Raw genomic sequence first — 27,933 nt, forward strand, 5'->3', positions numbered from 1 at the left:
CTTGAATACGACTTGCTGTCTGAGAAGCCCAAGGAGAGGACATCCAATGGTTTGCATACTTACAGGCTGGCTCTTATCTTTGTCCACTGTTGCCTCCATTTCCCAAATCTGCTGCCCATCTAGAAGAATATCACAATATTAACCTCACTGTATTTTTTTTAAATCATAAAGCTTGACTTAAAAAAAGGAGACAAATTAAGGGCATCAAGTTAGCAAAGCTCTCAAAACAGACTTAATTTCAAGCACCTTCCCAGTCCTAACCAAAAGCAACCGCATTTAATTTAAACACATCATTGAACACTTCTCTCACCAGGAAAAGGCTTACATACATATTAAAATTAAATGTTTATGTAGAAATTAGCCTAACTGAGGAATGAAATATTTAGCACAGGTGCAACATCTGCTTTTTACCAGACTTGATTTCAGCCAGCTTGACTGATGGAGGGCACCAGAAGGTCAGATAACTTGTTAATGGTCCCATTCGGTCAGCAGCTCAGCAAACTTTCTGCTATTTTAAGCCACGATCACATGGCTCCCCACCAGTGTGGTAAGTGGTGGAATGGGCGGGGAGGCGGAGGAAGGACCGGCTAAAAATCCAGATCTCGTATGGGGTGCATGGAGATGGAAGCAAGCAAACTGAGCCACTTCAAGGCTGATTTTTAGAGGTGCTGCACAGTGAAACTGGCAGATGCTCTGAATTCTCACAGGAGCGTAGGTTTTACTAGAAGTAGTTCAACAGGGACAGTAACTTACCGTAATTGGGAAAGCAGCTATATAGGGTGCTTGATTTCTGTTATGCATACCCTCTTACTATTTATACTCGTTTCTTATATGTGCAATATGAAACCTCAGCACACGGTATCTAGCAATGCACCTCCTCTGATCGAGGAACAAGCCCAGCATCTCCGACAGTGGATCCGCACCTCCGCACTGCCACCACTGTGGGCTGTGAGGGAGCGTCATCGGCAGTCCTGCTTAAAGTCATATAAAGCACCAAATATTCACTGTACTCAGTGTAAAAGCACCTCACTGTGTGTGCAAGAGCCTCTGCCTCTGAAACACTGGAAGTCCTTCTGCTCTTAATTACATCCACGCAGCTCGTCTCCATTCTGAGTTACACAAAATTGTATTTATAAAGGAAAATAAAATTTGATCCCCTTGTATGGAATACCATCAAAGTAACGCCCGTGCTATAAGAGTACATCAGTAGTGACAGGACATTTGTACACAGACTGGGTGCTTCATCTGGCTACAAATATTTCTTAAATCTACTGTCACCCACACTTCCCAGAAACATCTTTTAGCAATGCCTTCCTTACTACTTTTTTTTTTTTTTAAGATTTTAATCTCTACCCCTTTGATTTTTATATTCCGCTGAGCCTTTTAGCCAAGCAATTTGCAGAAGAAAAATACTCATGGGAAAAAAAATTGCCTCATACCTTTCTGGAAGCTTGATTTTAAAATGAATAGGGGACACATATCCAAACGATCTGAGGTGACTTGAAATACTGCAGCCGCAAGGCTGGTGTTTGCTTTAGAGAGGGGGAGGCAGCTCCCGGGCGCGTTTCTGCGGGGGTTCCCCAGACTGCACACCCAGGTCTGGCAAGACAGGGGTGGAAGTCTCCTAAAAACAGTCCTTCTCACAGGACTTCTTATTTTTCCCAATTCTTGGAAATTCTGCAAGAGCTGCTTTTGTCCTCTGTTATTTAAGTACTTCTGCTTCTGGCAAAAAGGGAAATGAAAGAGTATTTTTAAATGCATTTTGCATTTTTTCTGTTGTTTTCCTCTTTGTTCTCCGCTCCGCGCAGACAATGAGCTGACAGATGTGCTCGGCTCTCTGGGCAGCCTCTCCCCGAGAGCGACTCGAGCTGCTGCTCGGCGGCCGGGCCGGGCCCGCAGCCCCAGGGAGGGCCCTGCCTGCCCCAGCTCCGCGTCCCTTCAGCCCGGGGCTCCCTCCCCGTGCCCACTGCTCTCTCCCCCAGCACCCTACCCCTGAGACACCTCTGCTCTGTTTTGGCCCCTAAACCGCAGGCGGGAGAGAAGGGTTTACCCCGAGTCCATCGCCAACAGTGTGCCCCTTCCTCCCTCGGGACAGGCCGGCTCCCCGGGGCTTGTGGGGGGCAGGAGCGGGCACGTAGCACGGGCTGGGCCTCCTCACCCGCCTGCCCGATCCTGCCGCTGGGGAAGCGGAGGCAACCGAGGAATAGCTGGAAGTTTGGCTCCATCCGTCGTTTACCTGTGAGGAAGAGCCTCACAGGGGGAGAGAGGGGAGAGAGAGCCCGGGCCTCCAAACACCTCACGCCGCTGCTGCCACGGCATCTGGTGCAAGGAGAAAATGCTAAATAACTTCGGCTTTTTTCTTTTTTAAGTGTTTCAAGTTCTCCACAGTGAGTCAGTTGTCTTTTCTACACTAACACGTGGATTAGTGATGGGCTGCCAGGGCGCAGTCGGCCTAAGCGAGCTGTGTAATTAGAGCCGGCAAGGCTCTCGCCCGATTTGCTGTTTAGCCCTCAGATCCCAAAGGACTGCTGTGCAAAGGAATGGAAAATATTCCATTATTTAATAATAAGCATTCGCTTTGCCCATTGCTCTGGACTGTTGCAGGTTAAATCTATACCCCTACTAATGTAGCTAATGCTTCACCCTGGTTGAAATGGTAAACATCTCGGGGAAGGGGGAAGCCAGCAAATACTGGGTGTTTAATCCAGCAAATGCTAAATGCGTTGTATGATGACAAAGCAATAAATACTTGATGGGGGAATTCCTCTTCTAGGTGATCTTTGTGAAAAGAGACCATCACAGTATGTGTTAAGGAACCGCCCCACACCCCCAAAAAAACCCCAAAAGATAAATTTTTATAGTTCTCTGAGGAAAAGAGGAAGGAAAAGGAAAGAAGAAAATATGTCATAAAATAAGAACTCTGATAGAGACATACATTGGGAACTGTCTAAGCAATGCAATATGAAGATGTCCTGACAACAAGGACAGCCAAGTGGGAATATTTGACATTGGTTTTCTTCCAGGCAGAATGTTTTCATCTTTGTTTCTGTACTGCTAAATTCAAACAGTCTGTGCAGATACAACAGCACTAACTTCACAAAGAAGGTAGAAATCAAAAGGATTTGTTGGTCCAAGAGGAGAAACGGGCCTCCAAGTCATCTGCCGTATTCAAGAGGCCTGTGAAGCATATGCAACCACAATCACAGTGGATTTGATTTAGTAACCGAGCCACTGAATTGCACTAAAAGCTAATGAAGCCAACCATAAAAATCAAATTATGTTTAGGCTGAGTCCAAAGTCTGTGCGGATTAAGAGTAAGAATGAGAATAAGCCCAACCAAACAAGAAATAAATGTATTTGGAGTTATCATTCTAATGATGATAGATGCTTCTGTTTGGATATATTCATGCTCGTGGCAGCTAAACAGGTTTCTAACAAATCTGTCAGCAGCAGCAATCCCTGTTCTTTAAGCACTGTTGAATATAACCACTCCCTGACCTTTATGCTTAAATATCATGATGTGGCTCCATCTGTCTCACTGCTTCACTGTTATAGTTGCGAATGTACAAACTTTAGTTCGAGACAATCAATATTTGCTTTTCCTTTAACCCCTCTGGATATGCACATTACGGTGAGCTTTTGGCAGAAGGATGAGGGAGGCTGTGAATAAAATGAAAGATACAACTGCATTCAGAAATGTCTCTCTAACCTATCCTTTTTGTTGGTAGTGAAAGCTTTTGATTATGTACACTCACAGAGTTAACGGAGAGCAGAAGGACTAAACTGCGAAGTCTAAGGCCCATCTGTAGGACAATTCCAGCAAATTTTCAACAGAGACAACTTGCACCAAACTGTCAACACATTTATCATCTTTAGAATGTGCATAAATGAGAATTTTTTTAGGAGAAAATTAAAGTGGATGTTTGAAGAAAGTCATCAGCAAAAATGGGATTCGTATCGTAAGGATGTGCTAAAAATCATAATGCGCATACGACGGTAGAGCACAGCCCCCAATACAAAACATGTCGTGACCTGGGTACTCAGAAGTAGGCCCTTTTCTCCAGTGCCAGTGTTGCAACCCAGGTGGTGCCTAAACACTACAGATCCATTTTGCTTTGAGCAGGAGGTTGGGCTCAATGACCTCCCGAGGTCCCTTCTGGCCTTAATTACCCTGTAATTCTGTCATGCCACAAATGGGACAAATGACTGGTCCCCTCCTTGCTTGCAAACTGAGAAGATTAAGCCCCAGCCTGACTGATAATCTAAAGTCTCCAAGTACAGATAGCTGTTTATTGCATATAATTAAACCTGCATTGACACTGGAGAGTAAGAAAACTGCAAAAGAGCAACAGCATCATTTTTGCTGAAGTAGGGTAAGAGCATGAGCGCACAGATGCAGAGCGCGTGTGCTCTGCAAGTCGCAGTCAGCGCTGGGCTGTCCTGACAGCGATACGCGCCAGCCAGAGCACTGCAAGGCTGTCCCAGTACATGCGTGGATCACACTGGAGCTTGGTGCCAGGTCCATGTGTGTGGTGTGTCTCAAATTCTACCTCCACAATGGGGAATTCAATCTGCGCCTCTGAAAAGAGCAGTAGTTCCACTAAAGATGATAAAATATTTTTGGATTTAGACCCTGAGGTCTTACCAGCCACGGCTGCTTCATGCAGTATTTTTACTGTTGTGGTTCCCTGCTCATTTAATGGTTTGTCTTAGTTGGCAAGTCTTTAACATCACAGGTCAGTAAAATGTTCAGGAAATAGAGATTTTTGTGCTGCTTCAGGGCTATGAGACTTAGCATTAAACCCTGATGAGAGATCTGATTGTGTCAGCACTCTTTGGAGGAATGAATGAGTTGTTGGAAGAAAGTAATTCTACCCTCTCTAACTCAAACTGTGATCATACCAAAAGTCTTGCTTCAAACTTTGGGGAAAATCAAAACGTCAGTCTGCATTAGGAACATTTTGGGTGATTCTCAGCAGCCCCTTATAGGGCTTTTTTTAATTAGCCAATTAAAGGTTTTCTGAACCAGTTACAGCCTTTACACATTATTCACGATCCCTTACTCATGACTTTGGGGTCAGTAACTAGCAGAGAAACAAACTTACTGCTTTATTTGAACAAGCATGACTGATGGACTGAGAGGTTCAGGAAATTTTCTTTGCAGTTCTCTTCAGTTGAAGACTAAGTATACTATTGTGCAGACTCTGTATGTGATTCTGTGCCTGCATGTGATTTTATGTACACTGAAAATGTACATTGCTTTTGAGTCAAGCATTACACAAATTACTTAATGAACAACCTGTTAGCTCTTTCCCAGGCAGCAAACCATGCTAGCTCCCCAAAGAAACTGAGCCTGGTAGCTAGTGGGACAGCTGCCCCGACTACACATTTCTGCAGAGTTCCCTTTGGGCTTGCAATGAATTGTCCCTATTCACTATGTTTCTTGGAAGGTCTTCCAAAAAAGCACAACGATTATCTCTGTCAGTTTTTATCAGTAGATGACAGGCATCTCTGGAAAACTGTCAAGGTTTTTTAGAGCTACCCCAAGAACAAAGTAAACAACAATGAATGCTTTCCAGCAGAACAGACACCACTTCTGGGATGTGGAAACCTTATGGGCAGGGGATCACTCACACAAAGTCTCCGCTGCTCTTTTCAGGGACAAATTCTGATTTCAGCTGGGAAGTTAGTCTGCTTTATGTCAGTGCAAGGTTGCTCAGCATCTGGTCCCAAGCAGTTGTCTCCTTCTAAGCTTTTACTTCAGAATAGTTTTCAAAATTTTGAGCAAACACAGCATGAATGAATTTACAACTCACAAAAGTAGAGCTATTGAATTTTTCACTGAGCTTGATTTCCATGGATTTCTTTTTCTTTCTGAAGCAAGACTGCCCACTGCAGTTAATGAAGCTCTGTTTATGATGAGCTGAGCCCAGTGCCTTCCTTTCACTGAGGACTTAAGTTTGAGTCACCGAGGCCAAAGATACAAGTCAAGGTCTGGGAGGTAAAAGGCCAATGGATTAGTCATCCGCCATCCAGCCCAGCCCCAAATCTGACATTTTGCACAGTGAGAACAAGTCTAGAGGAGATTTCTCCCCATCTATTGTTGAGGAATTCAATTCATGCTAAAATAAAACATAAATACAGTAGTTGAGTAGTGAAGCAGCAGGGGCAGTCTGTCATTCCAGAGCTCTTCCAAATGATTCCTTATGCCAATTCATCAAAATAGATTTGTTGTTTTTTTAAGATTATACGTGTGTTTGTGTGTGTGTGTGTATAAATTATTAAACAAAAGCTCCTCTCAAAATAAAACCACTGGGAACCTCCATGTAATAAAATGAGTCACACCAGGATGCGATGACTAAGTGGGAGAATAGGGAATTCCACTCCCCATGCCAGCTTTCTACACGATCAATTTTCTGTCAACAGGTGATGGGAGCTTGTCTCTCTGCCTTTTGTTTATTCCAAGAATTATTATTATTTTTTAATATTCTCTTTAAACAATTAAGATTCAAAGCTGAATAATCAGGACCAGGCATACTTCCACTAGGCGCCCCCATAGTAAACAGTGAGCCAGGGAATCCAGGCCAGTAGTGGCTGCCTGTGTTAATAAGGATTTACCAGCTGTAAAATTCCAAAATCTTGTGTCATACGGGGAAACCTTCCAAAACACTGGATTCCACCCTGTCTCGCTGAATCTCTAACAGCTATGGCAACTCCGTTTCTGCAGCCACACTCTTTTGCATTTTAGTGTGTATGATCCTTAGATTTTTTCCTGTTTTGCAGTGTTTTTCTGGGATCCCCAGTTTAATGTCTGACAATTGCCCCACAGGATTACAAGAACACCTGGGGCAGGCAGCACATTTCAGCCAGGGAGTAAACCTGTGGGCAGAAAGGTTTGCTGGGTTTTCAGCAGCTATAATAGCAAGGAAAAGCAGGAGGTTTCCCATTTGCCCTGAAACTTTCTAATTCGCACAGCAAAAAAGGGCAAACTCTAATCCTCCTTATTAATACTTGTTACTCTTCAGTGTTCACAAATGGTGGGATTTGCTGAGACACCTTCCTCTTTTGCTTAGAAAGAATAAACAAAACAGAAACTCAAAGAGAACAAAACCTCCCTGATCCTCCCCAGTTCTGACATCTTTTTGAGAGAACTACCAAGCAGGCCCTGTGCGCCACTTCGCTGCCGCCTTACTTTGGTGCACTGCAAGGCATGAGCAGGGGAGATTAACCTGGAAGGTGATCACCTTTAGCTAATGCAAAAATCAAGTGGGCCTCCCAACAGAGACATCTGTAATTTATCCCCCTGCTTCATCCCATCGCCCTGCAGGTTTAGAGGGGAGAAGATACGCATCCAGCTTTAAATGCTGGACTCAGCCACAGACTGCGTGGAGCAGAGAAAGTGCTCTTTCAAACTATCAAGAAAATAGCAAGATAGCAAATTTATTTCATATACTCTCTGTAGAACCTCACATGTTGCAAACAAATTGAATCGTTTAAGATTACAGTACCACTCTCAGTTTTGCTAACTCTATAACTATTCCCAGATACTTGTGTTTTTTTCCTTAGCCTTTCCCATTAAAAAAACCAAACAATAGTTTAGGTTCTTTTCCCCAGATGCTGGGCTTTTGGGGTTAAGATGCCTTAAAAACCTACATTGTAATGCTTGTTCAGCAGTGGATTGCATCTGCGACTGAGTTATGATCCTAGTTCTAAGATATGTCTTGTTCCTCTCAATTCTCCATAACTTAAACCCTCTATTTCAGTTCATTAATTTAGAAATTCAGTGAGAGAACTGGAGCTTGGAGCTTGCATTAAATATTTAAAGTTGTTTACTGGGGTCAGATAGCAAACATCTCTTTTGGATGGATCTGGGGAAAAAATGAAAGTTTTAAAAAAAAATTTTGGTGTCTTTTTTATCTTTAATTTGCCTGAGAAAATTGCATCATTAATTTTGCATCATTAAGTTCAAAGAGATAATTGTTGCAAATAGTTTGCTATTTTTTGCATTCTCCGGGAGTTTTTTGATCATTCATGAAACTGCCAGACTACTAACATGCATTTAGTTCCCTGTTTGGGGCACAGTGAGAAATTTCAGACTTGACGCAACAGAAAAGGGGAACATTGCTGTAGACAGTCTTAAAATTTCCTTTCACATCTCTCACAAAGGATCACGATCCTCAGCCCTGGTTCCTCACTATCATCAAAACCAATATACAAGCCACCTTCTATTCACATTATACATGCCATAACGCCATCCCATCACAGTTTTCTATAGTGAATTGTCCTGGCCAGAAGACTGCTTCATGTTTCAAGTCATTTGGCTGATTTTGAGCAGATAGATAACAACTCATACAATTACAACACATACGGGCTGTAAAAGGCATTTACTGCCTAGAAGAGCACTTGCAAGAGTGGCTTTACTTATGATAAAACGTCAGCCAATATGTGCCTCGCGATTCATGGGTCTGGGGCAACACTTAGTGTGGACTCAGCCTCCCCAGGAGCTTCGGCCCAAAGCAAAACATCACCCCTTTTAACTCCTTGCTTGTCAAGGCTGCCCCACTCTTCTCGTTCTCACCTGGCAGTGTATAGCTGTTCATTGCTCCTGAACAGATTGCTGAGGACTCCCACACCCCATTAACACAGGATTTACCCCATTTCACTGAACTTTCTGGCTGCTTGTCATAAGCAAGTCCTATGCCCAAACACCCAGAAGTATTGAGCTCTTGCTGCAGCTGCAGGCCAGAAGGGAGTGATGTAAGAAATTATAAATTCTTAATTTTCTATATTTTTAAATCTATTGTGCATTTTAACTGTATCTAAATATATATTTAACAAATCACCACTATCACCAGCTATAAGTTGTGAATATAAAACCCTTCTCGGGAGCTGTGATTTCCTTTTAATTTCTGCAGGGAGAGGTACAGGAAGATTGATAGCATCATTGGGTCCAACTTATTGTGCTTTATAAACAAGACTTTTTCTAGAAAGTGGACGTTCCAAAATCAGAAAACGCTGCTGTGCTTATTTGCTAGCTTGTGACGCAGCAGGAATACTGAAAACTGCAAGTTTGAGAGCAAAATCACTCTAGAGCCTGCTTGTTTGCTTCTGAAAGTGAAAGTAATACATTTCAAAGAAATGAAATTATTTGCCCAGAGTTAAAATAAAGCACGTCTGCAATGAGAGAGGTACAGAAGTGCTGGAAATCAGAGAGACACTGTGAAGTAGTACAGCTATCATCAGAATAGTTATTAACATTATTGTTATTCCAGTGATAGGCAAGCCACAGCAAGGGATGTAATGAATATATTGGGATAAAACAAGTACACGTGGCCATGGGCACTTATGAGCACACAAGCCACTGCACTTAGCATAGCTGGATGCGCAATGAGAGCCCATCTCCTATGGCGATCCCCAACAGACAGCAACATAACTATATACCCGAGAAGCTGGGAGCCCCCAACCTCAAAGAGAATGGGCATAGGTTGGATGCCTGATGCACACCTCAAGCAGCGTGATACTGCTCCTGCTGTGCACGAAGGTGTGAATGCTACTGCTGTCCCTGAAGCAACAAAGTCTGTGAATCGTACCTCAGATATTTCAGTAAAGCTGCCAGGCATGCCAAAGGGGGTACAGGACGGAGCCAGGGGAGGAACAAGATGGAATGAGAGGCGGGGAAGAAGAAAGGCTGGTGGGTCTTGGTATCCTGGCACAGGCACAGGCTCTGTGGTTCGTTTCTAGGGTATGGAGGCATGTGCCTCCATTCAGGCACAGCATTTTGGGCACCGTGCAGATGAAAGCCTCAACTCACCACTGACACTGAACCAATGGTCCTGATCCTGCCCTGTGGTGAGCTCTCCTGAAACCAGCAGACATTCAAGTATGTCCAAGCTCACCTGCTCTAGCTATTAGCGTCCTAAGAAACCACTGTCACGAAAAGATCACCGAGGTGATAGACATGCAGGAACTCAAGGGAAAAAGAAACTAGAGCTCCATTGCTTGACTCTAGAGCTGGAAAGATTTATTTTTGTCAAATGGACTTTGAGTGTCCATACTTCAGAGGCCTTGACAGCTGCATCAGTTCAAAGGGCACAGAGAGCACCACCTCCTCTCTTTACACTGCATGGCCAAATTGAAAGATTTATGGTGGATCTACTCCAAAGATGTATGCTTTCTATTTGGGTTGTTCCTCCACCACCCACATTGTCCTAGCGATGATTCACGATGTCCATGTGGCCACCATAAGAGTTTGGCAGGGGAAAGCACAGTCCATTTGCACTTTTCTCCCAGAGAAACATGAAACTCCTCTATCACTCACAGCAGAGCAGCCGTAACCAGTACACAAATGGGAGTAAACACAATGCAACCAACAACATCTGACTTGCAAATTATTACATGACAATTAAAACAAATAAAAAGGGGAATTCCAAACCTTTTCTTTTTTTAACTGCATTGTAAAACCTGGGCCTCAACCAAACACTAACACCCTTGACCTTTAGCATATTCCAAATCCTTGATAGCCATAAGACTGCTTTTCAAGCTCGCTCTTCCAGATCAAAATTAAAAGAAGACGTGCACTTAAAAAATTTCTATCTGTACAATCCGATCTAGTTGCTTCCCCTAACCTATTTTTATTTAGCTGGGCTGTTATGTATCTCTGAGTTCAGATCTTAAAACTCCTTCAGCCAAACTCTGCTTTTGTGTGCTGGACTGAACTCTACCGAATTCATGAGTTCCCCTGGCTTACAGCACCTACAGATTACAATCTTTCATCAGGAAGAGATAACCTTAAAAAGAACTCAAAACTATATTGCTTGCTTGTTGGTAAACCTTATCATTAAGAAAATGAATGCTATTTATGCATCAGCATTTCAAACGCAAGTACTTTATCCCCTCGCTCGCACACAGAGCACCGAGCTCCAGCCCCTTCAGTTCGCTTCCTGCTGCCATTTCCTGTCGCAAGCCTCAAATGAGAGACTTTTACAGACTTCTCATGGGCGAGCTCATTGCAATAGTTTGCAGTTTGTGTAATATAAGGCGGCAGTTATTTTCATAATGACATCCCAGCATAATTTGGGGAATATTATTTATTTTCCAGGTATTTCTAGGTAAAAATATACATATTTGTAGTGCTGTGTAACAGAGAAGTAAAAACTGTTCACTATTGTTCTTAAAGTATGTTGTATTTTGGTCACAAATATGAACAGTTCTACGTTTCTCTGCATTGCTAATAGTGAGTGAAGAATTGCCTACAAGATCCAGAGGAAACTGAAACAGGTTTTGAGTGTCCGCCTGAGGGTTAAAACCTAATTTACAATTGTGAGCCCAACAGCAGTTTCCTCAGTTTTGTAAGGCACACCGACTGCCACCTTCTCAGCACCCGCTTCTTTGCAGACACTGATCCAGACCCCAGATTCAAGGTACACCCAGATTTCAGAATCTGGGAAACAATTAACAGGAGAACATCTCACTGCACGAAGATACCTGCACAAAGGTTTTTGGGGAGAAAAAGGAGTCTTGCTACTCTCATCTTAAACACTGGACAAAGGAGCCAAGTCAAAGAGCTCTATGGAGTACGACATGCCGAAAGCTATCAGATGCTTATCTGCACTGCTGCTCTCACCCTTGTCGTTACTAGTAGAGCTAAAACTGGTGGCAAAAGTGGGAAATCGAATACCGTTTGCTAGCACAGACAAGGCTTGTGAGCTGATAAAATGAAACTCAAAGAAAACCGTGTTTCCCCTGCGAGCTGGTGCATCTTCCTGCCTTCACAGGAGCGTGATTCTTTCACAGGCTCCCCGGGGCAGCGTCGGGCTCTGGAAGAGGGCGCAACAATGACAGGGTCACGCCAGCGATGCACTATCCACCCACCGGGATGTTTATTGTGGCTTACTTTGCTTCTGAGCAGCTTATCAGTGCTTTTTGCAAGGTGCTGTGCAGATCGGATCTGCAGCGAGCGAGCTCCTCGAGGCGAGCGCAGGATCCACCTCCTCCTTCCACCCAGTGACATTTCTAATTGATAAATCGGGCTGCAGAACTGGGCCTTTTTGTTCTGCCTTCATGCAGCCTAATGCAACAATGACTAAGCACGACCATGGTAGTGATAATTAAAATTGTCTACAGTGTATAATGAGGGAAGCTGAAAGTCACAGCTGCAAAGATCCTAATTTTCAGGCAGGCTAGGACACTCATTAACCTCTGACAACTCAAGCACAAAGGCTTAATTCTCCATCTACTGCAGTCAGCTAGAGTGAGATCACCCCTGCATGATTTGCATATCCAGCTTAGCTCCTTAACCTTCCTCACCTTAAGATATACATATTAAAGAAAGCAATCTTCACCTTGAAAGCACTTCAGGGCATATCTGTAAGAGGTATCACTGCATTATAAAACAGTGCATGGATACACAGAGAACAAGCTCGCCTTCAGCACGGAGCAGAGTCCCTCAGATAACCCGCTGCAAACTACACAGACTTCTGATTCAGACCAAAGATTTGACTCCGGGCCTCCCATCCTCTGAATTCCCCCTCTGCCAATCACTTATTCAAAGTCCAGCAGACTGAGACTGCCTGCAGAGGCCGAGGGGCGAGGGGGGGAGGCAGGATATGGAACACCAGCATGCAAATCCCTGCTCCAGACTGGGCACTGCCGCTGGGATAAGTCATGCCTCTCCGCTACCAGGAGGTAAAAAAAAGAAGACCAAAAAAAAAAAAAAAAGCGGTTTCCCCAGCAGTGAAGAAAAGCTTTAGATTTAGTGTGGAAAACATTGTTGTTCTTTTTACTTTCTAACATCTATTGCAGCCAGAGCCTTCCCTGCTCTTATATGGAAATAGGGGCAGGGCGTTTTGGATGTTTCCTCGAAATGGCATTAAGAGCTACCTCCTTTTAGTGTATCATCTCCTTTAGTTACTGCAAAACATTCTTGGGACAGGTACCGTTGCAGGCTGCCAAGCATGTTCCCATGCACCTTCACGATTCGCTGACATCGATGGAACAGTGGCAGCACAGTGGGAAGGAATTAATACACGGGCTTAAAAGGAAATAGAGGGTGCCAAGAAAATTGCTCTGAGTGCACAGGCTCATCTGAACCTTCACAGTTCAGAGGCCCAGAGCCTTTCCTTCTTGCTGTAAAACAGCATGGCTTGCTGTGGTGTGTGAAGAAACTGGGACCCACTGCATGCTTTTTTTTCCCCCATGTCACCAGCTGATGACCACATACATTAATTTTTGGCTCGATTCTTACTTTTTACCAAAGGCATCGCCCCATAAATCATGCACATGCTGTTCACTTGGACAATGCAATTTCTTAAATTCCTTGCAAGTCACTGGATATATCGCTTAAGCTGCCTCTACCTTAGTTTACCAACAGAAAACTTAGGAGCAACATGTTTTCATAACAGCACAAAGGGACCACAAAGTTTACATAAAACAGGCTGCTGCTCTTTTGTACTGCAGAGTCCTTTGTCTTGCTGAAATCAACAGGACTAAAGGATGGCAGAGTCTGCCCTTCATATTTGCAAGTGCTTTTTTGATCCCTGGACATTGTTATCATCCTTGCAGAGCACATTATTTAGAATACAAAAATCAAGCCTAATGAAGGGTAAGTTAAACAAGTCCAGACCATTTACAAAGAAACAAATGTCCATTTGCAAAAGCCTTAGGAAATCCAATAAAATACACATACTGCTTACTGAGGTGAGATTAAATGCCTGCATGCGTATGATACTAGAAAAGAAACAATTCAGCTCTGAAAAAATGGGTAACTAACTACAGCAGAATGCATTTGTTTGCATTTCCTCCTGTAAACAAGAAAACCTGGATTTCTGCTGCCCACCTTAACCATTAGATCATGATAAGCACACTTTCTGGGGTCAGGTATTCTTTGAGTTAGAAATCAAGTGATGTTTATTATAGCATGCCATTATGAAAACACAATACGGAGAGCTCATCAAAGGCAGTAAAGGTGATGCTAGGCAACTAAATAACTCCCAGTAACCATTCTTTATTCCTATTATTTATATTCATCCAACACCAGTCAAGGCTTGGGACCATCTTGTACTGGCTCTGTGCAAGTTGAGCAAATAAGCAGACAAGGTAAAAAGAGAAGAGAGAGAATCTACAATCTGCCACTCATTCCCCCTTCATGGTTGCTCAAGAACTGGCAAGATTACCTGAAAACTTGGCCAAAACATGTTTTAAAACAAGCAGCTCTACTAGTAAAAAGTAGCATTGGGCTGTAACAGGGGATTTTTCTCTTTGAATTGAATTTGATTTGTTTTGCTACAGTCTCAGCCTTCCTTTTGTGGATTCTTCTCTCGAGGACCCACTTGGGTATACACCTGGGTATACACCTACGTATACACCTATGCCAGGAAAGCTGGTGACTGCCCACCCGGACAGCAGGACAGATACGTGCGTATGCACAGGCTTAGGTGGCTGCATGATTTAAACTGATGCCTCAGCTTATAACGGTAATGCTGGGGAGATGCAAACCTGCACGCAATGAAGCAGGACAAATTTCAATGCTATGTTTCAGGGGTATGTGGTAAAGTTAGAGACAAATCCTTCAGAGAGCTAAGCAGCTTAAAACTGTTTTTTCTAAGAAGCAATATGGAAAATACCAATGTAAAAATATCTGAAAAAATATGGAAGATGAAGTGATATATTATTGTAACTCAATATGTGTATTAAAATAATATTACTTTGATATAAAAATACACATTATGCACATTTTTCCTCAAAAACTTCTAAAGGGAAGAAAATGCAACCTTTGCCTGTAGTTCACTTCAATAAAAAATATTCATTTCAATTATGATTTCTGCAGCAGCACTCACTAAACATGAGATTGAACAAGCATAAAGGAACATGTAACGGTCATCCCATTTCTTTGATAACGTATCCTGTTCCTGCTGATTCCCAGTGTCTATATTCTTGTGAACCTTCCCCATGACACGGCTTTGATTTACTCTTCAACAGTGCCTGAAAGGCCAGTAACGCAAATATTTGGTCCCAAGTCTAATTTTACTTACATGGTTAAGTCAAGTGATTTGGTTTTACTTACATGAACTTGAATGGGATTACTCACTTGAGTAGAGTTACTCATAAGCACAAATCGTAGGATGAGACCGTGAGAGACGACAGCATTACAGATTTGCCTTATCCCATTAGGAACAGTTAGAAAAACACTGCCTTACCTGATGTTTTCTCTGTGAACACCACCTTGGACTCTGCTGTGAAATTTTGTCCAGTCAGGATCATCTGTTGTCCTCCATAAACAAGGCAGCTATCAATATCTTGTCTTTCAACCATTGGAAGTTCATGAGCAGACCTTTGGGCTGTGGACAAATTGCAGACATGAATGAAACCAACTCTGTTTTACCAGGACTTTCCAAATCTTCCCAGAACTATCCACAGATCGATCTTGTCATCGTTACCATCCGTTGACTGCCAAAGCAGCTTCTCCAGGGTGCTAAATTTAGGTTTGAGAGGGAAAAATAAACTTACTCAAGGCATTTTATTTGGAAACATTCAGGAGCTGGCTGCAGCGTTTCAGCTGTGCTGGCCTTGCTCCTTGTCCTTGAGAAAGGACAGCTTGGATGAATGAGCTGGAACTTGCCCATCTCTGTTTCCAAATAAATGGCCAAATTTTCAAGTGCAGGCACACTACAGTCCTGGAGCCCAAAGATTCCACCTGCAGAGAGGATTCCACTGAATAGCACCGAATTCCTTCAGAAAAAAAATAAAAATAAACCTCTTCTACAAAAGCCCACCGCCTCCTACAGAACAGGGACTATGCTGGGCCTGGAACAGTCCCTTTGCCAACGAAAGCACTGTCTCCATGTGCAGGCACCGAGCCTTGTGCACACAACAAGAGGGGCAATCTGTCGCTGCGTTCGCGTCGGCACGCAGGACAGGTCACACCGGGACTCTGCTGCAGCCTGGGCTTTTTTGCAAGCGTGTTTTGCAGAGGCCTGAACGTCTGAGGAGCAGGGCCCTGTGTTGCAGACTGAGTTTGATTATGAAAGGCAAGGAAGGAGAAGGTAGGGTGGAATCCACACAGGCATGTATGTGATCAAGGATTTCTAAGGTCTTTACTGTTCTTGGCCACGAACTTGGAGCGTGTCTTTGGCAAGTTCTTCTCTCTTTCCCCAGCCAGAGAATCAGGATAGCACCATCCCTCCACCTACTTTCCTCTCATCCCGTTAAAACATCCATTTGCATGGTCAGAAAAGCTTCGGAGAATCCTGGTCACCATCCCTGCAAGCCCATTCCAACTGTTTGCTAACACGCAGCAGGAGCCGAAGAAAGCGAAGATGCGAGAATTGTTCCCTACAACGCAGACAGCTGGAAAATATCACGAGCTTCCCTGTGACCAGACCAGGTGGGCAGCAGTTTGGGTCTGGTGAACTGCGAGTTCATGACCTGCACTCAAACTCCTCCAGATTCATCCACCCCAACTGGAAAGGCCTCTCGAGGATGCCGCTCATCTATTTAACAGCTGCCTTGGCTGGATTTTAACTTTCTTTGACAAACAGCCTGTTCCCAAGAGACCCTGAGCACTTGTGTCTTCCCTTCACTGAACACCGTTGCCTGCCGAGCCAAAAATAAGGAAACGTTATCCTATGTGTTCAGCGCTGGGTCTCCACTCGCACACAGGCAAGGCTGTGCTTTCTGTGACCTGGTCCCAGCACCCTTTTACTGCTGTGCAACCTTCAGAGCGCCGAAAACCCAACAGCTCTTGGCTGCAGTGAGAGCTGTACAAATTCTCTCACCACACGAAGAAAATGTTAGAATATTCGGTGGGAAAGAAGCAGCATTAAACCTTTCAGACAGGTGTCTGTAGAAGAGGGGAGCAACTTTGCTGGCAAGGTAAACTCAGCTGAACCCATTCTGCCAGTCATGACACAGAGTTTTTGCTCTTGTTAAAAATATAGATAATTCAATATTTATAACTTTCTTGTGCCATTTGAGAAGCATTTTTTAAAATCTATTTAAAACAACCTTATGACTCATTGTTCCCTTCAAATATATAACAACAGCTGGGCTAAGATACTGCCAGTTAAGAATATATATTCAGATTATTTTCACAGAAGCTGCTAATTTCTTTCACATGGCTGCATGGTTAATTCCTTTCCCTAAATACTCGAATTTTTGATGAGTTCATAATTGGATTTATCACAAAGACAGATTTGTAACCTCAAAGGCTTAAGAGTAAATAGCAATCATCAAAAACACGTCTAAATAGTCAAGAGAAAATGTATTTAAGCTTTGCCCTGGACACTGTTTATTCCTAGTCAACCCCCAAATCTCACTTCCAAAACATCCCAAATCATCAAAATTCCAGACTAACCTATGTCTCCTACAGATTTCAGTGTGTTAGTAGAGTTCTGTACCTGACATCCCACAGATCAGTGGTTCTCAAGGCTTTTTCAGGACGAGGAAGGACAAATTTTAGCCTGGAAATAACCGTCTGACTCATCTTAATTACATTTGGATCTCGGCAAGTTGGAAATCGCTGCTGAAGACCAAGTCTCTGTCCAACTTCCATAGAGCGCAGTGTTTGTGTACGCCGCGACCTACCAGGGAGCCGGGGAGGACAGCCGGTTCACCAGGAATGTGCATCCCGGCTCTTAGGAAATGCCAAAGCCCCTTTTGCCATCCTCAGCTGAGCTGGGGTGGCCTCAGCAGCGCTGCCTGGAAGCCTGTGACGGGCAGAGGTGTTCTGCAGGTACCCCGATGCAGCTCCGTGCTGCCACGGCCCCACGGCCAGCAGCAGCCAGGCTGATGCAGAGCTACGTTCTGGCATGGCTACAGCACGAGCAAGCTGCGAGCATCTCCAAAACAGCTTTCGCCCTGACCCAGACTTGATTACGCCTGTGGGTGTACAAAACCCATGTGTGCTTTATATGCGCAGCAGAATAATACCATTGGGAAGTGTTTCAGTTGAGTTTCTCAATGCAGATATCGTGCTAAAGGGAAAGGTGGAGAAATACAATACCCACCGAGCGCTGGGTTTCCTCTGCCCCATTTTGCCTGCACTCTTCTCCTCCCACTAGGTGGTTTGGAAACCCTTTTCTAAAAAAACCCCACTTTTCGTTTTCCAAGATCTTCTTTTTTTTTTTTTTTACCTAGGCCTATAAGAAGGTTTCACCCCATTCCCCATTTCCACCAGTAACAAGGCTCAAGGTTCAGTGTGGAGCTGCCTCAATAGGATTGCTTTTTTTGCCTCTGCAAGAAATATTAATTGCCAATAAATCCCCTTCCTCTAAAGCTCATGATGGGTGGACTGCATGCAATAATTTCACACTATTCCTTCTCTTCCCCCAGGGGTTGGCACTTCATAAAGTGACCTACAGCTACTGGAGTTTATGAGCTTTGAATAAACAAAACACTGTTGATTTAACCAGTTGGGGTGTTTACTTTCAATAGCAACAGTTACTGACATAAGGCAGCAAAGCAAATGCTATAGAAATACTCACACTTGGCCTGAAGCAGTGTGTCAACGTATTAACAGGGGACATTATTTTTCTATTTTATTTGACTGTCTGCAAATCAAGATGTCATGGATGCATGGTGCCAAGAAATACAATGCACGCAGCGACACAGGAGAGAAAGGGAGCTGCTGTCTCGGAGCGCGGCACCACCTCCAGCGAGCCTCAGCCTGGGAGGGAAGCAGCCCCTCCGCTGCCGCCCCTGCCCGCACCGCTCGGCAGGCCTGCTGCTGCCCACAGCCCACCCAGGCTCACGTGCACCCGCTGCAGGGGCGCAGGGCGCTTCTCGGGGGGTGAGCCTTTATCCCCCTTCCCTATGCCAGCAGGTGGAAGAAAAGTTAAGACGGCCTAAACCTCTGGGCCAGCAGGCTGAATGCTTCACAGGGGATGCACAAGCCTGGAGGCTGACCGAAAGGAACTGTGCCAAGGCAGGGCGAAGGCGTTTCTTGCTTCCCCATCTGCCTGCAGCGTCCATAACTGTTCCTTTTCCAGCAGAGTGGCTATTTGGTTTCTAGGAAAAAAAAGGGATATTCTGAGACAACTGATTACCTGGATAAGTCTGTTGTGGCTGCAAATCTCCCCCAGGAGACTGTTGCCCCCTGCTGCTAGCAGGTTCCAAGTGACAACCTCAGTTGTATTCCCTGATGTGCTCCTTAGGTGATTCCAGCTCCACCTGAGAGCCCCTTTCCCTCCGCGCTGCCTAGCTCTCCCCATCAGCGCTCCTCCTGCACCTATCTCCTGGGACGAGCAGTTCTAGCCCTGCCTGAGCATCGCGTTTCCTTCCACCGGCTTGGAGGGCTTCCAAGCACTGCCCTGTCTTGCCCAAAAGCTGACTCGTTTTATGAGGAGTCTTAACTGAAGCTAAATGTCTCTTAACAGCCTCTGGAGAGGAGCCGTCTCGGCAATCTCTCTCCCAGCATGTGCAATAAGAGTGAGGGCTGGATCGGGTAATGTAGGCAAAGCAAAAACACTAACGTGTCTGCCTCTCGCGAGGAACAGGCTTGTGAACTCTGCGCAGAGCAGCGCGGGTCTGACCATCGCTTCCAGAGCAAAGATACTCTACAGCCTCCGTGTATCGGCGCGCTATCTCAGAGCCTCCTGCAGAGTGGCTGGAGGCTCCATGCAAACGTCCATGTAAACAGAGGCCAAAGAACAGCTGCTAGAGTGAAATCTGCTCCATGCCATCTTTCTGCCACCTGCAACACTGGAGCCAGAGCTTAGGTTTACCTGTCGTCCCTGTTACCATTTCAGGAGAGATCTTACCCAGGGTGATCACAAGGAGCAGGACTGAGGCTCACCTGCAGCTAGCGTCATCTCTAATTACCTCTAACTGCCATCACAAGCCAAGTAAACCAAAAAATGTGGCTACTTAAAAGAGGTGGGGTCATGACCTGTACCCCCAGTGCAGCAGTCTCCCCAGGCCAAATGTCCAGGTCCCTCTTTGAATCCCCCCCGTCCTTACCCTGCCCAGGGCAGCCCCAGCTCATCCCAGTTTGCTGGAAGCCTTCAAGCTGTGACTCACCACTCCTGACATGTCTTTCCAAACCCCCAAAGACTCTTGGCTCCAGCCACTGATTTCTGTTGGATTTGAGAAGAGCAGATAGAGCTGGATGTCTGACGCTAAAAAAAATCCCGAATCCTAGAAGCAATAGCAGAGGCGTAATTTGTTGTGGGATTAATTCTTCCACCTCAGTGCAAACCTTAATGAGCCAAAGTCAATATCTCATTCCTCCTGTCACACTGTGTTTATTTACCACGAGCTGCCTGCCTGAGGTAGGATTGATAGGAGCAGAGCTCCCGTGCCCAGTGCTTATCCAACGCATTAATGCCCTGAGAGACTTTGACCCCATCCGTCACACACTGAAGCACCCTGGGCTCTCTGGTGGGAGGGGAGGCACAGGCTGGGGAGCCGCAGTATGGGAGCCAGGGGAGGACCAAGGGCAGGAGACAACTCTGGCAGGCAGGTAGACACCAGGAAGGCACCCTAGAGAGCAGCAATCTTCTCATCGGAGGAATGGGATGAATGGTAGGAGCATGGGGCAGTGGAAGGCTTAAGTGAGAATCAAGTCAAAAAAGCAAATTTCCAACCCTCATAATTAGATGGGGAACCTTAAAAATGTGATCTAAATGCTATGAAAAGAACAACCCAGTATGAATGACAACAGTTTCCAATTTGTTGCCAGCAAGACTTCACCAGGAGTTTGTGCAGAGCCATCCAAGAAAAAAGCACCAAAAATAGAGGGCTTTTCTCCATCTCCTTCTCTGCACATAATTTATTTTATGATGTCCTTGCGAAGGAAGAGTGACAAGTGCTGATGGCAGCAGTGTCAGATAAGTATGATACTTTCTGTGAACTGCAGCCAGCTCACCAAACCAGCGTGTGATTAATGACAGGAAAACCATGGCCTCGGTTCACTTCTCTGTCGATCATCTCTGTGGGTATGCACAGCATTTCCCTTTAATCCCTTGTGGAGGAGATCTGCTGAGCTTAAATTATGCTCAGAAATCCATGCTGTGCGTAATAGGCTGGGGCGCTTGCTTTTACCAACAGCAGTATTGCAAAGACAAAAAGTAAACAGGGATTTATCCTCATAGCAAGGCTTGCAGCCTGCAGAAAGGGCAGGCATTTTCCTTCTCTCTTACTCAGACTTTCCAGACTGAAATCTTTGGGTTGCACATTAAAAGTGGCAAATGTTGTCAGAATTAACTTTTAAATTCTGTGCTTTAGGAGAGAGAAAAATTTTACTTTTGAAAAAGCACCAGGTTTTGTGTCAGCTGTTTCTATGGCAAACTATGTGACTGTCTTGAAGTTGAAATGAAAGGGGGGAAAAATTCCTTTAATTCAACTGCTACTCTCATAATAATCATAGTTATGGTTAAACTTGCAAATGGGTTATCTCCCAAGTGCAAAGAGACCATTCGTTTCTGCTTTTTTATCTCAATAAACTAGGGCTCCTTCTTGCCTGCCATTGTATTCCAACCAGCACAGCTCCCGGCCGAGGAAAAGAGCTTGCTGGTTTGCCAAGACAACATTCTTTTTGATGACTAGCTCTTTCCTCTGTAGTTATTAATGTGTCACATATCATAGGCTCAGATTGTCTAATATTATGGGAAAATCTACTAGAAGGAGAGAAAAATAAAGGAAACTTCCAGGGAAATTGATTAAAGGGAAATAAGATATTTGACCCAATTTAGTGGAACAAAATACGGTCAATAATAGAAACTATTTTAAATTCCTCAGATGGACACACAGTTCTTTAATGTTTTGTTAGTTTTGTTTGTTTTGTTTTTTACCACCTCGGAATATCTATTATAAGAACAAGATTTTAGACGACTCCTCTCGTGCCAAGTGCAATCATTTGCATTGCACAGCTTAGTATCAGCAAACAGGGATTATATGAAACAAGAACTGTGAGACACTTTAAGAAGGTTTAACCAGGATCCATTAGAGTAAAAACTGTGACACAGTGTGAATGACACTCCTAAGCCTTACACTCACATCTCACAGACACTTGCATAAAGCAGTTTTTGGTTGCTGACAAAAGCATGGAGTAAAACAAGCTGCCTCGCAGGTGCTTATGTGGCTACTCTGAACTCCCTTCAATACTGCTCCTTCTCTGCTTCAGCCGAGGAGTAGAAACACAACTCCAGAAATCAATCACTCACCAAGAAATGAGTTTCAACTCATAGGGAAAGATAAATCAAAGCAAAAGAATAGAACTAACATTACAGAAATTGTCTTAAAGGTTTGAAAATAATGATCAGGTTTGCAAATATCAAAGCCCTCCACGGGCAATTCGCCAAGTGGCTTGTTGTTATTAGGGCTGTATTTGAAGGGACAAGTTAACTCAGTAACCCTTCACGCCTGCGATTTCACCACCTCCTGCGATAGCAGCTCTGCGATAGCCCTGCCTGGCCCAGCGAGAGCTCACCTACACGAGCTGGTTTATGCCTGTGCCTAAAGCACAGACCCGCACGAGCAGGGATGGACATTCGGGCACGCACAACCGCAGTACGACTAACGGCGCCGAGGTGTGCCGAGGTGCGCAGGCAGGGAGCCGGGCCAAGCAGCACGCTGCTGCGTGGACCCATCGGCTGTGGGACATCTCACGTAGCGCCTGTGGGGCTTGCTGCCGTTTCACCGACTCAGCGTGGAGCAACACCCAGGAGAAGGGATTTTTCTCACCTTTCCAGCACCACACCTACAAGACAGTGGCTTTTTATCCCTAACTAAGTGATGGCCTGTTGCTACAATTATCAGAGGGCTTTCAAATGCCTTTGCCTCCTCAGTGGCTTCAGAACGAATCAACAGGCAACAGGAGAAAAAAGCTGCAAGCTGCTGAATGTGCAGGCTTGTCTGGATATGAGGTCCATTTTAAGGCATAACTGATCATTTAACAACATATCACCTCCTTGGTCCTCCCACACAGCTGCCTGGGGAGGAACTCGCTCCGGATGATGCTTTGAACCTGTGAAATCCCCTCCTAAAACCTGTCAAGTGCTGAATGTGACACAGACAAGGTGGAACCGAATCGCCCTGTAAAAAGCAGATACTTCACAGTTCTTGCTTCATTGCAGCTAATGATCTGCTGACACCGGTGGGAGTTTTTAGCCGGGATCGGCTTCTGCTGAGGAGAGCACTCACATATTCTGTTGGTAGCAACAGTGCTCTCGGGGGAACCCCACTGGTAGGGAAATGGCCAGTTATCTTAAAGCTGCTACTTACTAAGGCTTTCCCAGCAGGATATTATTCACAGCTACCAGACAGGAGAGATGTTACGGGAGAGTCCCTGAGGACAAGGGTTCCCAGGTGGCCATGTCAAAAAAAAACGAAAAGCAAACAAAGGAAAAAAAAAAAAAAGAGAATCCCAGCAGCACACGAAGGTGGGAGGTGGGACACAAGGAGAAAATGTCACGGAGCCCCAGCGTGCCCCTTCTCAGCAGGTCAGCTGAGCTCACCTGAGACTGAGCTCTGCAACATGTGCAGATTGTCTGCAAGAAACGGAGATTATCATCTCTAGTGTGATTTAGCCTGCATTACTAATGCTGGCTGAACCAACTAACGTTTTTAACCATCTTCCCAGAACCAGGCTGAGATAAGGAAGTGCTACTGAAACGCAAAAATGTTGCCAAATATGCCACATACATTCTAAATGGAAGAGGCTTATTACTCCAGATTACTTTATACTCTATTTCCATGAGTTCAGAAAAGCACAGTCCTTAACATATCTCTCCAAATTGCCGGTATATCGAGTATTCCAAAAATAAAACTAACTTTTTTTTTTCCTGGGGGAACAAATATATTTTTTCTTGTAGGACCTTCGCTGTCTGCTACGCAGCCAACATTTTCATATTTTAATCATAAAAAACATAAAAATAAGCCACTTATACTGGTATCTCCACTCTTGGCTTTTTTATGCCCCTAAGACACATCACAGCAAACACATCTCAGTATAAATGCCTAGACATCTTAAGCCATTGCAAATAGCAGTTATTGCACAGGCAAATTAGGTGTGCGCATACAATTCGGAAAAATGTGATCTTATTCTGTAAACCATGAGCGGATTTCTGCTTGAACGCTCTTTGATGATGGGCACAAATACAATGTGCAATTGTGGAAAGGTCTTTGAAATGCCTGGCTAACTCATATTTGCTTTTTCTGTAGGAGAATTTGAATAAGTGGAGTGTGATCTGCGGGGCTCCCTGCACGACCCGGGGACCATCCACCCTCTGCTCTGGGCTCGTGCTGTTTTTCTGCACAGTGGATGTACGAGTTACACCTGGAGTTTCCCCACCCAAGTAGCTCCCCATAGCAGGCAGGAACGGGCTGTTTCCACTCAGAAAAGAAGTTGAAGGAGAAGCCAGGTGATCCTTTGCCGCAATTCCTTTCCTATCCACAGAAGCTGCAGTTTGCTGAACGTTTCCTTTAGCAAATGAGCCTTTGTTTCAGCAGGGACACGTTTGGGGTGGAGGCCACTATTGTTTCAGCCATCTGGTCCCATAAAGGATCGTAACCGTTTCCTATGGAGAAAGGTGGTGGCTACTCCCACTATTCTCCCTTCCCCATCACGGTGCCCGGTGCCCGGAGACTTCACTCAGCTGCTAAAATGCTCTGATAGTTGGTATCTTCCCATAAACATTGCCAAGAGATCTTACGTCCCCATCATCCTCTCCTTAGCCTTGCCTTGTTTATTCATTTCTACTGTTTTTTAAAAAGCTGCCATCAATAATTCACTAGTCACAATTTGTCTTGATTTCCCATGCAAAATTGGCTCCTCTCTTACTCCAAGCAGTTATTATTTAAGTAAAGCCTGCATCGCAATAAATAAAACTCACACATGAGAAACTCTTCAATGACTTTCTTCACATGACTTATGGCAAGACAGGTTCTGCTAAAGGGGTGAGTCATTCAGCAAAGCGGGAGGAAAACTGTTCATTATGTATTTGTGAAATCCCCAAACCACTGAAAAGGCGCCATTTACCAACAAAAAGCATCACAGGATGCACAGGAACCAACAAAGTGGGTGGAGCCCTTCCAGAAATGACTGCGACACGAGGGGCACCTCTTTGGAGGCCTCTCTTTCTCAGGATCCAGTACGTTAAAATGAGTGGGAGGTGCAGGTTTCTCAGCTTACACGCTTGTAGGATTTGCCCCCCAGAAATCAAAACTGCAAGTTTTCTTCTGTCCCTCAGGGGAATACCAGAACAACCCGGGCTTTCCCTGCTTCAGCTGCAGCCTCCTGAGCTGCACACCCCTTAGCATTGACACCTAGAAAAAACAATAACCAGGATGCGCCCAAGCCTCAAAATCAAACCTGTTTCTCCATTTCAGTTGTGTTCCTGCCACAGCTCAGATCAGAGGACTGCAGTCACTCCTGCAGCAGACAGGACTGGCCACAGTGCTAGGATTTGGCCCAGGTTTGAATTCAAAACCTCCAACCACCTGCCAGCTTGTGGATAACAAGTTCTGGTTGTGCCTCCACTCAAAATAAAACCATGCCCAGGAAGGCAGGCAGCTTGCACGCTCATGCACAAACAGGGAGAATGTATATATGCCCCTATACACACACCCACACTGGCTCCCTGCTCCCAGAAAAGACCTGCTAGCCAGAAAGATCCAGCAGCAACACACTAATAAATAAAATCTGCAAAAGCCCCAAAGCCCCTCGCTGTCCTCACAAGCTCTAAGCACCCTGAAAAGCCACCTGCTGCCAAAGCTTGTTGCAGGAAAGGGAGTGCATATAGGTAAGAGCTGCAGGTCACTCAAACGGTGGCAGAGACCCAGCCAGCGCAGGGAGAGCAGAGCACCTTGCGTTTGCCTATCTGAGCACATCGGGTTTTTTCCCCTCAGTGCTACCCTGGAGCAGAGGGACAGGACAATCGTCGTTGCAAGAGACGGAGAAGGAGCAAATCTCAGGGGATACTTACAGCATTCGATGGGATTTGATGCTGCCTGCAGAGAAATGATCCTGCCATTGGACTCGGGGATGTGCACGCGGAAGACGAGCCGGACACGGGTGTTCTTCCTGCCGATGTCCGTCTCTCCCTTGCGCAGCTCGATGTCTGCATTCCTCAGCTTCAAAATCCCTGCGCAGTCAATACTGCCAAAGACACACGCCATTCAGCTTAACATTTCTGCTCTCAAACAGCTTGGAAATAGGTGGCAGGCAAGAGGATTAAGCTGTTTTGCTTCGATCTCCAAGTTAAGAGCAGCTCCAAATACTTGTTCTGCTTAGGATCTAGATATTGCCATTTCAGCAGTGACAGGGGAAGAAATCCCAGACACGCAGCGAGTGAGGGACGCTGCTGGACCCCTCCCCAAAGAGTCTGGGCCCGGTGGCTCAGCGTGTCCCAGGCACGTCCCAGCCGAGGGTTAGGGGTGGCCTTTACTCTGGGGACAGCCAAAGCCACTCTCCAAACATTATAACCCTGAGTCTTATTTCCCTCCGGTGCTAAGAACAAGAGTGCACATGGTAGCGCCCGCCCCAGCCCCCCGGGCAGGGAGGGTGAACCAGGACAAGAAGGGCACACTGGGGCAGGCGATAAGCTGAGCCTGTGCCGGAGCCCTCCGCGAGCTGGAGAGCATGAAAGCCTCCACCGCCAGCTCTCCAAACAGCTCGGTGCCCAGAGACTGCACAGCAGCTATTGCCTGCACGTGGGCAAATTAGTTCAGCTCCACGGGGAGTCACAGCAGTTGAACCAGCTAATTGCATGCACCATCCAGGCATGTTTTCCCCACAGTTTGTACAGGTAAGCATTGAATTCAACTCCAAAGCAGGAACCAAACTGCTCTCCCCTCCTTTTTGACAAGGTAGGTGCTTCTGCTAGAACTGGGCTCTCCAGCCCTGGCCCAGGTCACCATGTCATCCTCCAAAGCCCTGGGATATTGTTCCCAGCCAAGGCAATAGCCTGGCAGTGCAGAAAATGGTTCTCTGCTCTTCACCGTATCCCTGCACAAAGGGAGGATGTAGGGAGCAGGATGGGGCTGAGCAGCACTGAAAGGATTAGGATTGCTTAAGCCAGCATTGCAACTTAATACTGGTGTAAGTGCAGGTTAACTTCTTAAGAGTCCAGTGTAACCTAGCAAACATGCCTGTCTACATTAAGAGAATATGCCAATTAATATTTACAGAATCTGAGGTCTTCAGCTCAGCAGTAGTCCTCGGAGGGTGCACTGTTAATAAGACAGGCACTGCCAACCCATTTTGCTATTAGTTTTAAAGACATACCATTTTTCTTCTTTCGATATGAATTAAAATCACATTTTGGGAGGCATAAACGCCAAGCTGTTTCCTACACCCACACTGTTCCTCGCCATTGCATGTGTGCAGGGGTTTATTACTCCAGGGTTACTTGCTAGGAACAGATAGTCATGTTCCATTCAGCACTTGGCTGCTTAAGTTTGAGATGTGGACTTTTATTTATCTCCTCGGGTGCACAGGGAAGGAGAGGCTTGAAGGAAAGAGAGGAATGAGGTATATTTTCTGAAAAAAGATATATAAAGAAAGAATGTGGATTTTGTGATGAAGTAGGGGGGCTTAAAAACGTAGCTGCTCTGCAGTTTTCTCAGTATCCTCTGAAGGATGGAGATACAGCTCTTCCCTCTGCAGAGCAATCACTCTCATGCTGCCTGGCACACATTCAAGCCTGAAGTTTCAGACTGGTGCCCACTTCATCCCTCTGCCTCCATAAAACTGGAAGGAATAATACAGAAAAGATGTGTCTGTACTTGCTTTTCCGTTAACCTATCACAAGAGAGTGCAATTTCATGGCCAGAGCACTTGGCTGAGTTCAGGAGAGATGGTTTCTATTCTATTAAATGTTGTAAAATGAACTGTACACCTTTCCTCCGCTGTATGCCACTCCTTGTTTCCCATTGCATCGCTGCAGCATAAGGACTTGAGATTCGAATCTCGTTTTCCTTAGTGCCCTGCAAAACCAT

At 45.2% G+C, this 27,933-nt stretch overlaps 1 protein-coding gene across 1 annotated transcript in view; it reads right to left on the reverse strand.

Annotated features, from left to right (window-relative positions):
- NFATC2 (nuclear factor of activated T cells 2) overlaps positions 1–27,933 on the reverse strand; it is a 95,217-nt gene that overhangs the window by 38,683 nt on the left and 28,601 nt on the right. The window contains exons 5-7 of the mRNA XM_075166538.1: positions 25,920–26,092; positions 15,195–15,335; positions 64–119 (exon numbers count right to left, since the gene is read on the reverse strand). Of these exons, the coding sequence (XP_075022639.1) occupies positions 64–119; positions 15,195–15,335; positions 25,920–26,092 (370 nt within the window). The remainder of the gene's footprint in view (positions 1–63; positions 120–15,194; positions 15,336–25,919; positions 26,093–27,933) is intronic.

The sequence above is a fragment of the Calonectris borealis genome, chromosome 17 (assembly GCF_964195595.1).
Source record: "Calonectris borealis chromosome 17, bCalBor7.hap1.2, whole genome shotgun sequence".
Taxonomy (NCBI): Eukaryota; Metazoa; Chordata; class Aves; order Procellariiformes; family Procellariidae; genus Calonectris; species Calonectris borealis.